Source organism: Zootoca vivipara, chromosome Z1, assembly GCF_965207765.1.
Source record: "Zootoca vivipara chromosome Z1, rZooViv2.hap1.1, whole genome shotgun sequence".
In the NCBI taxonomy this organism is placed as follows: Eukaryota; Metazoa; Chordata; class Lepidosauria; order Squamata; family Lacertidae; genus Zootoca; species Zootoca vivipara.
In genome coordinates this window covers 74,707,667-74,722,425 of record NC_142583.1, presented here as the reverse complement: position 1 = coordinate 74,722,425, position 14,759 = coordinate 74,707,667, and the positions used below count along the sequence as shown (strand labels likewise).

The window sequence follows — 14,759 nt, the reverse complement described above, 5'->3', positions numbered from 1 at the left end:
ATGGAAGAGTCAGGTGGTAGCAGAGGAGCACTGCTCAGGGATGGTTCAGGAGCCGAGCTGGCAGTGAGAAACTCTTCCACGCACCAGGAGCAGCATGGCAGAAGGCCTGGAGGTGGAACTAGAGGAGGAGGTGGCAAAGGAGATAAGAGGAGCAGCAGCAGCAGCAGCCGCCTAAGTATAGAGTAGTGGTTTTTTTTAGAAACTGCTGCCTACTTTTGGAAGCACCTCCTAGTGTTCTGATCGGCAAAAATGAATCCCAGCCCTTGCTTCTAACCAGGACATTTTAAAGAGGACCCTCACTAGGGCAGAAGTCAGGCCTGGTGGAATGTGTTTGCTGTTTAGGTTCACCTACCGTAGTGGAGCCTTGAGATGCTTTGCAGGACCAGTTTCAGAGGACACTGGCTCCTTAGGGTGTTAGCAGCAGATGGAATCTCGTCCTGCCAGAATCTCCAGTCGCTGCCTCCCTTCCCCAGGTAGCTCTGGATGTCATGAGGCAGATGGTCTAGGAGAAGGAGACTGATTGATTTCGGAGCAAGCCATGGTTAACTCTTGAGCTGCCTGCCCCTCACCTCCTGCCCTGTGTGGCTGTGTCAGGCAATGGAGCAGTTGAGATGGGTCTTTGTTGCCATCTTGCCTGAGATCTGATGGGGAGCCTTGGCTAGCAGGGCTGCTGCTGCTGCTGCTGCTGCTGCTGGCTACTCTTCTCTGCTTTCCCTCCTGTTCCTCTTTTTCCTTCGCAGCAGGAAAAAAGGCCCAGGAGAGGTGGCCTAAGTGCACTTCTGGGAGCCAGCAATGGGAAGGGGGTGCACATGGGTGATCAGGACAGGCAGAGCTCCAAGTGGCATACCTGAGGGCGCGTTTTGTGTCACGTAGGGCTGTTCCCCAGACTATTCCAGACAGAGAGGACCAAAGTGGAGCTCAGCCTGCGACTTGAATCTGGGCTGGTGGGTGCTTCTGGTGTGCTCTGCAACCTTCACGTTTCCGCTCCGCCTCACCAAGCATCTTGCTCTTCCTTTCTGGGAGCAAAACGGTCTAGCATTAGGACCCAGTGGGCTGACAGAATCTGTGACAAGTCTGGAGCAGCACTGCAGAGTGAGTCTCCATCAGCTGGGCTGGATTTTTGTGTGTTGGAGGCTTAAAGACGCCTCTCTGTCAGCAAAAGGGCTCTTTTCTCCCTGTGTGGCTGGAGGGAGAGGGTGGCTCAGGGCGTGGGCATGGAAGCCTCCTCTGCAACATAGGAGCAGGATCCTCCTTGGTGAGCCCCCTGCCATGAGCCGAGACCAGCCTCTTCAGAGATAATTAAAGCTGGGAGGAAAAACATCAGCATGGCCCAGACCAAGAGGCACACGTACAGCCGGGTAAGTGACACATGGGCAGCCATTGGCCGCTCCACGCCTGGGCTGCGCTCTGTGCCCCTGGAGGTACAGGATCTCTAGATGCAATCTGTTGCAAGGGGAGCCTGCAGGTGAGAGACTGAGAGTGGGTTTCCTTTGCCGGTTTCCTGCCATGAATCGTGCCTCCGTGCCATGGATGTTAAGGAAAGCTGTGTTGTTGGCTGAATTTCCCTGCTAGCCAAGCCCTTTAGATGGAGATGGGCCACTGTTATTTCCTGGTAATTGCTGCTGATACTGTAAGGAGGTGTCAGCTGAGCCTCTGGTGATGGTGAGTTTTCCCAGGGCTCTCGAATGCAAAGCTTCTGGTCTCCTTTCCCCTTCTCTCCCCCCCCCCAGCAGCCACTTGCTCCCACCTGCATCCCCTCCTTTATCCCCCCCTCACTCCTTTCCAAATGGTCTTTGAGAGCCCCCTCTTCCACCATATTGCAGTTTGGGCATCAGCTGCAGACTCCGCAGCAGAACTCGGAACCAGCCTCACAATGGGGCCTTTCTCTGGAGTTTCCCCCCCTTTGTCATTTTGTTCTTGTTCTCTTTCTGCACCCACCCTGCCCTGTCCTACCCCCCCCCCCCCCGGGAGGGCTGAAGTGACACACAAGATGTTGGGCTGGTCAGGCAATGCGTTTTGAGCATCCTTGCTGCTGGGCCAAGAGCTTGTTATTGCTTAAGGTGCTGAGGGGGTGCTGAGTGGCCACCTTTGTGTCTTCCTTCACCTTTGCAAGCCCTGGAAGGAGAGGAGGCCGTCTGTGGCTCCCCTGGAAGGAAGCATGTGCAATTCCCAGACCAATTCCCAGGGAGGCCTTTCTTGCCGCTGCTTCTCGTTGGTTCTTCGTTGGAACATAGGAAACTGCCTTATACCAAGTCCGACCATTGGTCCGTCAGCCGCAGCACTGACTGGCAGCAGGAGCTCAGTTTCCAGGGTTTCAGCCCTACCCAGAGAAGTGCCTTTGGAGATTGAGCCTGGGACCTTCTGCATGCAAGGCAGGTGTTCAGCCTTTCAGCTGTGGCCCTTCACTGGTGGCCAGGCCACTTTGTCCTTCGGCTTCTCTGCAGTTACCCTGGCTAGTTTCCATGGAGGCCCCAAAGCAGGTGGAAGGGGTTGTCTTTGGGGCTCATCTGAGTGTTGGGAGTGCAAAATGTTTGCCCTCCAGGCTCTGGTGTCTGAGAAGTGAGCTTGTGGTTGGTTCTGCAAGGGTTTGTTCCTTGCCTTCCCCTGTCCTTCCTCTTCCATCTCTGAAAGGGGCTGGCAGGGACTGGAGTTTCATGTTGGCTGCCTCCTGAGCAGGGCAGTCAGTTAGGAGGCCTCTGGGTCTGTTGCGTTCTTTCAAGCACAGCCTCTGGAGGCTGTATCAGCTGCCTGGGCTGTGGTTTTTATAGTCTTCCGGGTTTGGAATCCTCCCACCCCATAGGCCCAAACTGGGTCAGTCTCTCGCCAGAGGCAAGGTCCATTGTGGGCCTGTTGAAAGGAAAGGCCTTCACTTGAGTGTTCCTTTTGGCAAGGGCTTGATGCTGGCTGGTTGGGGAAGGGCCTTAGTGCAGTGCTAGACCGTAGGTTTGAGGGCAGGGGGCCAGGGTTCAATCCCCAGCATTTCCAGACTCCTGCCTGAGATTCTGGAGAGCTTTTGTCATTCCATGCAGACGGTGCTGAACTCAATGGACACGTGACCTGACTCAGTTCCCTGCGTTGGTCCTGCATTGAACGTGCCTTGCTAGTGGTCGTAGAATGTGGCTTGGCTTGTTGGCTCGAGTGGTCTGCAGCAGTAGCTGCTGTTTCCTTCTCCACTGTGCTGCACCAGCTCTCTGGTTTAAGTTGTACCAGGATTGGTGGCTGCACTTTGGGACATTGGGGGGAGGGGCAGTTTAGACTTTCTGGCTCTTCTGCATTCTTTGGCTGACCTGGAAAATTGTTTTCCTGTGGGCTTTCAGTTTTGCGCTCCTCCCTTGAGGGCTGGGCACCCTTTTTTTCGTGCTCTTGAGCTCCTCTCCTTGGAGCCTCCCTGCACCCATCACCTTGTCCTTCCTTTCACACTGCCTTGCTCCCCTTTTCTAAAACTCAGGCCAAGCGAATGTCAGGGACAGCCTGGTCCTTGAGCAGAGTGAGGGCTTCTCCCACACAGACAGCAGCTCTGGCTGCTTTGGTTTTTCGTTGTGCTGCTCCAATCGCCTTTGATGAGACAGCAGCCATCCCCATTCTGTCACTGGGTGACAAGCCAGTTATTAATACTTGAGTAATCTCCTCCTTTGGTGAGGAGGGAAGATGGCAGCCCTCTGGTATTACATGGCTGTTGATAATGAGGATTAGTGCAAAGGGAGCTTTGCTTCTTCTCCTCCTCCTCCTTCCAGATGAGTCTGTCCATGACTTAAACTGGAGGCGGGAGATGCTTCAATCCTGCATCCTTGCCTCTTCTTATTGGAGGGGTGGGTGGCAGGGCAGGCTGTAGAGCTGAGGGGCTTCCTCAGACTTTGTACTTCAAAGAGACTCTTGGAGGAGGCTACAAATAGCCTTCTCCTCTGGTGTTTGAGCTGCTGTGGTGTCAGTAGAAACTAACTCCAGTTTCTGGGAGTGAGGAAGAAGGAAGCCTGTGATAATTTGAACCAACATGGCAGCTGCAGCACATTACCTTCAAGCAAAGCAGGCAATGCTCAATTGGTGTGGAAGATAGTTACGGTATTTTTCACAGTCTTCTGTGAGAATGAACTTCAGTGGCAGAGACTGGAGCCTGCGTGTTTCAGAAGTACGAATGTGATTTGCATGTTTGGGGAAGTGTCTGCATTGACAGCCCAAGAGAATGAACCCCGCTCTGAAGGGGAGAGGGCAGGGAGCTTCTGCAGCCAAGGACAGGCACTCACTGTGAGTCAAGCATCAGGATTTTGCCAAGAGAAGGCCAGAATCTTCCAGATTTCAGTTTCACAGAGCAACACTGGGGTCCCATTCATTTTTATGTATTTATATAAGGATTTTCTGTCTTTTTCACAAGTGTTCAGTTGCCTTGAACACTTGTGGAAAAGGCTAGGGTGAGATTAAAAATATATAATAAAAATGCAAGAAGTTTAAATCCCTCTGAAAGTTAAATAGCAAGTATGGCAGCATAAAACATGTTTTGATGTTGTTGTTGTTTAGTCGTTTAGTCGTGTCCGACTCTTCGTGACCCCATGGACCAGAGCACGCCAGGCACTCCTGTCTTCCACTGCCTCCCGCATGTTATAGGGGACTTTTTTTGGGGGGGGGAGCTGTTGGTGCAACTTCTGTTGTACTGAATTTCTTTTGTTAATGATCTTTATATATGGGATTTCTATTGTATTTTTGTACCTGATTTTCATTTGTCCTGTTTTTCTTTGAGAGATTATAATGTTTTTCTGTTAATCATGCTGCTTTAAATATAGCTTATTATTGCATTTGTACCTATAGTGCTTGCAATGTCCTGTTTATTAATAACTGGTTGTAAACTGAAGCGGCATAGAGATGATTTAAATAACAAATAAATAGCTTTCTGCCATCTGCCCAAAGGCTGTTGTGAACAAGTGAGCCTGAGAGAGGTGCCTAAAAAGCCCCGGAGGGAGAGCTGTGAACAGACCTCCTCCAGGAGCTCATTCCTTTAAACCAGGGCAACCAGTGAGAAGGCTCTGTTCCTTGAAAACCTGAGTGTGACTTGCCAGGTAGAGGGGACCTAGAGCCCAAGCCGGGGTCGTGGCTGTTCCTTTCTCAATTCCACCCACCCCGCTGTGAACCGGCAGGCTAGTGACGGGTTCTCGGGCTCAACAGAAAAGGGGAGATTTGTTTAGACATCTGAGGAATGCTGCTCTGATTCTGTGGTAGGTGGCGGGTCCTGTGATTGGCAGTACTGTTGAACCCCTCTCTCATTCCCACTGCTGGAGGGCACCTTGTTGTATCCACTGCCATGTGCTTTGTGGCACCCTTGTGTTTTCTCTAGATGCATTATGTGGGTTCCCGAATTGAGTTCCCTACCTCCTGTGCAGTTCATGGTACCTGGCCTCCTAATACACCGGCGTCATTTCTGGGGCATCTTTAGACATGCTGATGGAGTCTAACAGCTTGTTCACCCTACCAAGCATCTCTTCAAGTTGGGCAGAGGCTAGGATTGCCTCATCCAAAATGATACCTGAATAATACTCCCCGAGGAGGACCAAATCCTTTTGTCCGTCTGAATGTGGAAGCGAGCTTCCTCCATCTCTCCTTGCCTTGCCTTTGCCTTTGCTGGGCTGCCTTGAGGGTTTTTCTCTCTAACAAACCCAGCTCTCTTGGTTTTCCTCCTGCCTTCCCAATTATCCTCCTTTCTGGAACTTGCTTGTTTTCCGGTGGGTGCTACTAGTGGCTGGTGGAATAAAAAGCATCCTTGTGTGAGAGCTGCTAAAGCTGCTCTTCAGTCATGTCCCCAGGATCCTTCACTGGCCCCATTGGGCAGAAGCTGCTCCCTGTTATTCCAGGACCCCCAGAGCCCACTGGTGGAAGAAGCAGCCACAGTTTGCTGTTTCTCACAGGCACAGCTGCTTCTACAGAGCTCAGATATTTGACTTTTGTTTGTCTCCTGAGCTGTATTCTGCCAAAATGTATTGCTCATTTTGTTATTAATTACTTCATTTTTTAATTTAAAATCCTCAAGGGGGCTTGCAATAAAATACAGTTATCATAAAACTGTAGTGCTGGAAGGCACCCCAAGGGTCATCTAGTCCAACCCCCTGCAATCCAGGAATAGCAACAGTCAGTCAGTCAATGTTTATTATGGCAAACAGCCAGCATATTGAACCAGAGATACTGCGTAATTCTCTACATAAACAATAATAACGACTGATATGGGGTTTTAACAGTCAATATACTAATTGAATATACAATACTTAAAATACAGGTCCAGCGGGATAAAACACCATAAAAGAATAAGAGATTTAACTAAGAACTGTAGCAGCAATATCATCATCGGAGAGCAGGACAAATTGTTATAATATGTTATTCAATAAAATATATTTACGTTTTTTTAATAGGTAAGGTGCAAAATTTGGCCACAGCGTAGGATACTGAGCTCAAAGAATCTTCTAGAAGGAATTTGCATAATGTTTCGGGGGGAAATTCCAGATAATATTGCAAGGGTGTGAATTTTGATAATAGGGGTAAAATGAGTCTCGATCGTTCTTCACTATAGAATTCACAGAATAAAAGAATGTGAATAACAGATTCCACCTTATTGGACATGCATGGACAAAAGCGCTCTTCGATTGGTATACGTAAGAATTTGCCATGTAACACAGCTGAAGGCATCGCATCAAATCAGGCTCTGGAAAGGGCCCATCTATAGGATTCATAAATAATATTGGATAGATACGGGGCAGCTGCCAGATTAGGCCAAGATTTTAGACACCTGTAGTTCTTAGGAAGTAAGGCATCTTCTTTTTGCAGTTCAATGTTGAAAAGCATCTGAGTAATAATTGTTTTTGTAGGAATAGCAACTAAACCATCCATGACAGATGGCCATCCAGCCTCTGCTTAAAAGCCTCCAAGGAAGGAGAGTCCACACCACCTTCTGAGGGAGTCCGTACCACTGTCAAAGAGCTATCACCGTCAGAAAGTTCTTCCTGATGTTAAGTCAGAATCTTCTTTCTTGTAATAATTCATGGCAAATACGGAGGACAAAGCAGTGTAGACTAAAATGCCAGGGAAATTAAAACTTAGCAGATTGCCCTGCTGAATTCCTGCTCCTGTGATGGAGAAGCATCAGGATAGGCCTTTGTGGGAACAGTTCCATAGCAGAGGACCTCTTCAGCGTCCCAACCAAACACAGCTCAGCTCAGCTCATATGTGACCACATACCATAATGAAGAGTGACAGTGTGAAAAGGCAGGCAGCCCATTGTACATCCTGCTTCCAAGCAGATTAGGTTTGTTGAATGGGGTCTGGAAACAAGAAGGAAGCCAATGAGGCTGTTTGGTCAGTCAGATGCTCCCCCAAACAGAAAGCTTTGCCATAGCATCCTGGAGAAGCTGGAGTTTACAGATACTTCTTAAAAGCAGCCCCAGGCAGAAAGCACACTGTGGTAGATCAGCCATGAGGCAACTAAGGCATGTATGTGTCACCCTAGCCAGATATCTAACTTCTTTAGGAATCTCAGGCAAAGGATGCCTTGCCCCACAGCTGTCAGTAAAGGGACCAATGGCATCTAACTCACTAGGCTGTAGGAATGATGGCATTCCTTGGCTAGAACACCCAGGGTGCTGGCGGTGCTGTTGTTATGACATGTATTTACCGTAATCTCTTTTTAGCTACTGATGAATTTAATCTTCTTTGGAATGCTTTCAACTGTTTTTACAGATGATTTCAATGGTTTATTTCATATTTGTGGTTTTCTTTCAATCAAGCGGCATATACATTTTGTTAAATAAATAAATGTATATTCTAAGATTCTCTCAAAGGAGCCCACAGCGGCAAGCACCAAAAGATAAAACAATAACAGCATCTTAAAACTCTTCCAGTACAGGTGGTGCTGCATGCCCTGGAACTAAGTGTCCTGGTGAGCAGAGAACAGGGGTGGGAATTCACTTAAAAGGCAAGAAAGGCCCTCCTCTCCTCTTTGTTTGAGCCTGTAAAGAGGGGATGGCTTTTTCTTTCTCCTGCCCAGCATTTAATCCTTTAAGTGTGCCTTCCATCACACAGCCTGGTGGGAAGAACATGTCTCCCTGCCTTGGTGCAATTGCATTTCCACCTTAGCTAAGCTGCTGCCAGACCCATCACTCTGCAGATCCAGCCACCGTCTTTTATTTTAAGGAGGGAGAACAACTGTGGCCCCTCCCCTCTTGGGGCCTGTTGTGGGTGCTGGGTGTCTGCAGTTGTCTGCCTCCGAGAAAGTAGTTATGGATTTTAAGTGGACTAATTTCTTGTTTTTTAAAGCTTTTGGCTCACGAACCCAGAGTTGGGAAGGAGACTTTGACAGGGCAGCTGCATTGCTGCATTTCTAAAACAAGTTTCAACAAGTTTCCCCTCCCCACCAAGTTTGTTATTTTACACGCATTGTCTTCCAAAACGTTCTGTAAGTAGCGTTCTCTTTTCTGCAACCCACCCTTAAAAAGCATAAAATTCTTACTCATCTGTGAAGAGGTTTTTTTTAAAAAGCCAGCCTTCACTTGGTCATGTTTTCCATCGTTTGGTGCTGTCCTTGCATTGCTCCCATTTTGTGCACGAAACTTCCTGGTGCCCTAGACTGAGTCATTTGCAGCTCTGTCCCTGCATTTGTCAGGCCGACTGTGAATGTAACCCATCAGCAGTTTTCCTAGGAAGGCAGAGAGGCAGTCCAGAAAGCCCCGCGTCTTGTCAGGGGTGTTGGGTGAAGCTGTTCTGGGAAGACGACAAGGCCTTCCTTAACAGGCAAACAGGGCACACTTGGGCTGCTGCTTACCATCCCAGCCCTGACTGGCTGACTTCGCATGTCCGTTTGCCTGTCCGTTGCAAAAACTGCAGCTTGCATTTTGGTGCTTCATGAAGATGAGAGTCCTAGGTGAAGTACTTCCAACTGTTGGCCCAGGATCTCTGGCTCCTTCTCCAAGTGCTTAAGATGGCATCTGGCAGTGTGACCATGGCACTCTGGTATAGTCATGTTGACCAGGAATCGGGCGGGCTGGGACACCGAGCCTTGGCCAGCAAGTTGAGCAACTGGGTATGACTAGAATTGCAGCTGTAGAGGCAATAGTTGTGGAATAGATTTGCAAGGACAGGTCAGCTCTGTTCTTGGGTTTTTCTGGCATGTGGATTCAGGGCTGGTCCTATGGCAGTTTTTCCAGAGGATTTGTTGCTGTGGTAACCAGTCACTGCATGCATTAGAACAGGCATCCCCAAACTGCGGCCCTCCAGATGTTTTGGCCTACAACTCCCATGATCCCTAGCTAACAGGACCAGTGGTTGGGGAAGATGGGAATTGTAGTCCAAAACATCTGGAGGGCCAAAGTTTGGGGATGCCTGCATTAGAAGAAAACACCTTCCTGTGATTCTTGGAAGAAGCACATCTGGGAGGATTTAATTAAAAGGTGTTTTTTTAAAATAATAATAATAATATAGCTACAAGGGGAATGGACTGGGAAGGGAGTGAGGCTGTTACAAGATCTGCGCCCAGGTGCCAAGCCATGGGATTCCTGGCTATGTGCTATTATTCTATTCCGTGAGGCGGTGCCGCAGGTGATAGTCCCCTCTTCAGACTCGCTGTACTTTCATTGTGAACACACCATCCCCAATAGGGTTCCATGCTGGCAAAACAGGTCGGGTGCACATAGTCTAGACTTCAGTACGGTATTGATGGATAGCCAAAGCTGTAGATTTTTCCCAGTAGGAGAGAGAGGAAGAGCTCCTTTCACATTCTGGAAGACACAGATCCAGGCACTTGGTCTCTTAAAGACTGATCCCATGCTAGCAATTTGCAGAGCTTTTTCTTTTTACAGATGCTCAGACCACCAGACTTTCATAGCCCAGATTGAGCCTTTCTGCCTAGAGAGGCCACAACCTTCTCATCCTGGAGGTAGCATTACTGGAGGAGGAAAAGGATGTTCTTCAGGTGGCAGATAGCCTTAAAAGGCAAGAGATTGGTTGCCAATTTGCTCCCAGGCCAGGTTCAGGGTGTTTCTATTTGTGTAAAACCCTTAACAATTTGGGACCAGTTTACCTGCAAGATCACATTGCCCCTATATATGCCAACTCAACTGCTTTGATATGCGGAACTGGCCCTTTTATAGGTGCCACATAATGCCCATTCCTCAGTTGTACCATAGGAAATGGATCTCTTAGTGTGGCAGCACCTGCACTTTGGAACTCCCTGTCTATTGATACCAGGAAGGCACCTTTGCTGTACTCTTTTCAGCACCTGCTGAAAACATTTTTGTTTAGTCGAGCCTTATATTGTAGATTTTAATTTTTCAGTGCTTTAAATTATTGCCATGCATTTCTTTATTGATGATTTTATTGTTTTGAGGTTTTCTCCCATCAAGCGGTGTGTAAGCTTTCTGAAATATGTAAGAGCTCCAGCCCGGACAGAGGGTGGCTTGCAGCGGTTCTTGGAATGCTCTGGGTCCCAAAGAGAGAGGGGTTGGGCCACACACTGCCACTTTGTGCATTTCGAGCGAAAGGACCGTGCATTGCTGAGAGGCTGCTTCCCATCTTCATTTTGCTCTGGCAGAAGTTGGAAGCAATTTGAAGAGGCTTGAAAAAGATTCTTGCAATTGCTTCCATTTAATGCCTCTGGCTTTCTTTTGGGCTGCCAGTCAGCTTCCATAGAACCAGAAACATTCAGGAGACTCATGTGGCCAGGCCTCCTTCTACTTGAGGCTTTTAAAGAAAAAATATGGGGGGGGGGAGGGTCCAGGCCTGTGCGTCATAGTCCTATGCAGTCTTCTATTGAAAGCTCGCAAGGAGCCAGATTGTGCAGCTCCCCTTTGCAGCGCATCCCACTGTGGAGGATTTCAGAAGTCCCCCCCCCCCCATATTTGCTGGAATCTGTTTCCCAGCAGCTCATCTCCACTGTTTCTTGTCCTATTGTAAGAGAATCCACTGAGCAGCCCTTTGCCCTCTTCAACATTTATTTCAAATCTATGAAGAAACTCTGACTAGCCTCCTTTGTTCAACACCGCCATGTCTTTGCGGTGTAGAGAGGAGGAGGATTTCTCCTTTGCAGCACTGAACAATACTTTGGGTCCAGATTTGCCTAGAAGAGCTTCGTTGCAGTTGTCAGAAGCACCAAGTGACCCTTGGCTTCTTCTCCCTGTTTGTTTCCCCAGGCATCGAGCGCCAGCGCCAGGATGAGCGTGGAAGTGAGCGGCAAGCCCCTGAAAGTGGGCTCTCGAGTGGAAGTCATCGGGAAAGGGTACCGTGGGACGGTGGCCTATGTGGGTGCCACGCTGTTTGCCACTGGGAAGTGGGTGGGCGTCATCCTGGATGAAGCGAAAGGCAAGAACGATGGCATGGTGCAGGGCAGAAAGTACTTCACCTGCGAGGAGAACCACGGCATCTTTGTGCGACAATCACAGGTAAGCTTCCTCTTCAGTGGCCGCCTGGTGGCAAGGCTGGGTCTTACCGATCTCAGTCAGTGCTAGTGTAGGTTAGGAAAGAAGCTCTGCTCAACACTTGATAGGGAGAATGTTTCTCCCCACCCCACCCCCCTTAAGGTGCACTAGCCGTTTCCAAGCAGCAGCTGTGGTTTTAACCTTTCTGGTGCCCTTGTGTGTCTCCTAAAATAGGAGTCACCAACTTGGTGGCCTTCAGGTCTTCCCTTGGTGCCCACAAAGCCTCCAAGGCCTACCCCTTCCCACCCCACTCACTGCCCCCTTGGTCCTGAGGCACTAAGGGTGGTTATACAGAGCAGAACTTAGAAGAATTATATTTTAATGGCATGTGCTTATCAAGCTCAGATTAATTCTGCAGAGTGGGGCATGCCCATGGCACTTGCTGCAAAGTCCTGATGCAGCCACAGGTCAGATAGGGGAGTTAGGGAGCTTGCGGTATCCTGGCTCCTCTATTCTTCTGCTGGCCTTGGCTTATGTGTTAACGATTCTGTCCCAGTGCCGTCTGGTCCTGGTTGACTTCAGGCCTGATGGCCCAAGATGGTTTCATGCTTGAGCTGGGAAACCCAGATGGCAAGTGATGTGGGGCACAATCCCCCCATTGCAGCTCGTGCCCATTTCGGTGTGTGTTGTGCAGAAGATGGTGCTCCATCTCCTGCCCTTAGTTGTGCCCACACCCTCTGCCTGGAGCAGCCTCCAGCTGAACGTTGGGCCTTCCTTTTGGAGGCCTGGCTGCTGGGGCTTCCTCTCCCATTTCCTCACTGAATTTTCTGGTGCTGCTTGACAGATCTGTTGCTATGGCAATCTTGTTGGCAGCTGGAGCTGGCTGTTGTTGCTGCTTCAGGTCCAGCTTCTTCCTGGTGATGGGAAGCGAAGATGCAGCAAGTTGTGGCTCTGGCCGGGTTAGGTTGCTCCCACCTTCGCATTCCTCCGTGCCCCTGTTAGTTGTCAGGTTGACAGGTTCTGCTGGGTGAACCAAATGCTGGGCATCTATTTGGAAGCTGCCTCGTGTGGCATCATCTGCACATGCTCTTGGGCACGAATTAACCAGTGAGGGGGAACAGGAAGGCTAGGAGCAGTTGGCCAGGCCTTTGCGGTGTTCCCTGCTCTGTGTGTTTTGGCAAGAGGTGGGGGGGGGGAAGGGAGTTTGCCCCAATGTGCAGGGCTGAACTACACCACTTATCCAAGGTCTTCAGTCCTTGGATAAGTACCCCCTTTTCTACCCTTGCTGCACTTGCAGGAGGGGGTCAGCACTAGCAGGTTGAACAAAGGGAGGGGCTAGCCTGAAACACTTCCTCTTCCTCATTGCTGCCTCCGCCTCTCCGTGCCTCTTTGCTCCTGAATGAGTGGGTCTCCCAAGAGCGGTGGGTTAATATTAAACTTGGGGAAATAGCCAGCTCACTCCTCAGTAATCACGGAGGGAGTTTTTTCCCTTCCATTCCCCTTGCTCAAAGGGTGTTGCCTGCACAGAAAAAGCTGACTGGCGCACAAAAGGAGAATCTTTGGGCAGAGGCAGAGCTAGCTGCTCCAGCACCCAGGGGCGGGGCAAGCGTCCCAGGGGGTGTCGCCTGCGGCGAGTGTCCCAGGGGCCGCACGGCGATGTCACACCCCTCAGGGACGACACCCAGGGCGGACCGTGCCCACCGCACCCCCTTCCTCCGCCAGTGTCTTTGGGATGCCCAAATTATATAGCCAAACCCAAAGTTCCAAACTATTAAGACTAGGGATAAGGGAGAAGTCAGATACTGTATGTAGCAGTAGAAAAGGAAAAACCTAAACTTACTTACGAGACTCAGGGCTCGGTAGACAAATTTCAGAAGGAATAATAATACCCATTCTTATATTTGTAAAATTCTGGAGTGGTGCTGGTGTTGACCGAGAGAAGAGAATCCACTAGTCATGTATGCTTGATGTACTTAGCATGCGAGGGAAGGAACCCCTGGGCCTGGAGGTCTGGTAAAGACTTTCAGCGGCCCAGGAAGTGGGACGCAATGGGTGTGAACTGGGAGGTGTTTCCTCTCTGCTGCCAGTAGACAAGGGCCCCCGAGAGATGGGGAAGCTGTGCTATTGCATCAGGTATGGTGGCTATCTTATTCTCAAGCCCTTTTCCACATGCAGTCCCGGGGTGCTAAAAGCGGTGTGTGTTTTAGATGAAGAACCCCAACTGAACTTAGATCTTCTGACCAAGAGCATGTCTATAAAACCCAGGCATGTTGGTTTTGTTTTAGAAAGCAGCAACTGGGTTCCAGGGGCCCACTCACCAAGTCCATAACTTGATTTGAACCCACGCATCACATACAGGCTCTTTGGGAACAAGAACGTTGTGAGGGAAGCTCTGCAGGCTTTTCAGAAAGATCTCAAAAATCAGTGTTTCCTGCTGGCTTTGTTTCAAAGGGGTTTACTTTTGGGGCTTTGATGCTCTTAGTACCAGTGGTATTTATATAATGCTCAGCTAGCTGCTTGTTTGATCTGTGCTAATATATATCTGTGTGTATTATTAGTGTTTTTATATTGGGCGCCACCTTGAGGTTATTTACTCTTCAAATAAAAATCAATAAAACTCTTCACTTGCTGAAGTGTGAGAGGCCCCGTCAGTTCTGATTTTTAACAAACCACCTATTTCAACTTCCTTTTTTATGGATTTATGATGCTGCTGCTGTTGCAATTATTTTAAGCTGAGCTGTAATGATATGATTTTATCTGCTTCCAGTCCATGTTTTAAAACCAGCATTTTGATTTTATTTTATGTATGTCACTTTGCATTTAATATATTGCAAGCTCCCTCGCTGAGGGTGCCTGCCCTGAAATACGACCTAAAAGTATTTCAATAAATAATTTATATAAAATGTTAAATCTGACCAGATCCAGGTTTTTGACGATGGCGCAGAAACAACGTCCCCGGAAACGCCGGAGTCTTCCGCTTCGAAGGTCCCCAAGAGAGGTAGGGGCTTCCTGACTTTTGGCCTCAGTACTGGAGGGCTGCTCCAGGATCCTTGACTGGCCTGTTCATGTAAATATAGTAGGGACAAGCAGCATTTGGCGAGGTTCCTGCTGGAGCACCTTGTTTTCCCTGGCAGCTGAATTTGAACAGCAGGCAGCTTAAAGAGCAGGGAGTTCCGTGGAGAGAGGATCCCATTGGATCAGCGAAGCCAGATAGGCAGGTGGAGATGAGAGGGGAAAGAGAAGGCAGCCAGCTTCACCAGGCAGAAAAGGGAGGTGACGATTGTCCCGGGTTAAGGACCAGGGCATGGGATGTAGGAAGTGGCCGGGTTAATCTTACAAGGTTGGGCTCCAAGAGTGAGGCTGGCAGGTGAGAAGGTGTCA

At 49.2% G+C, this 14,759-nt stretch overlaps 1 protein-coding gene across 5 annotated transcripts in view; it reads left to right on the top strand.

Moving 5' to 3' along the window:
- The window catches only part of DCTN1 (dynactin subunit 1), a 64,533-nt gene that overhangs the window by 9,985 nt on the left and 39,789 nt on the right, over nt 1-14,759 (top strand). For 3 of the 5 annotated variants that reach the window (XM_088660766.1, XM_088660765.1, XM_088660769.1), the window contains exons 1-3: nt 1,066-1,358; nt 11,154-11,402; nt 14,298-14,376. In XM_088660766.1, coding sequence (XP_088516892.1) covers nt 1,326-1,358; nt 11,154-11,402; nt 14,298-14,376 — 361 coding nt within the window. In that variant the 5' untranslated portion in view covers nt 1,066-1,325. Of the gene's footprint in view, nt 1-1,065; nt 1,359-11,153; nt 11,403-14,297; nt 14,377-14,759 lie in introns of those variants that run through there. The other 2 variants (XM_088660768.1, XM_088660767.1) reach the window with 1 other exon arrangement.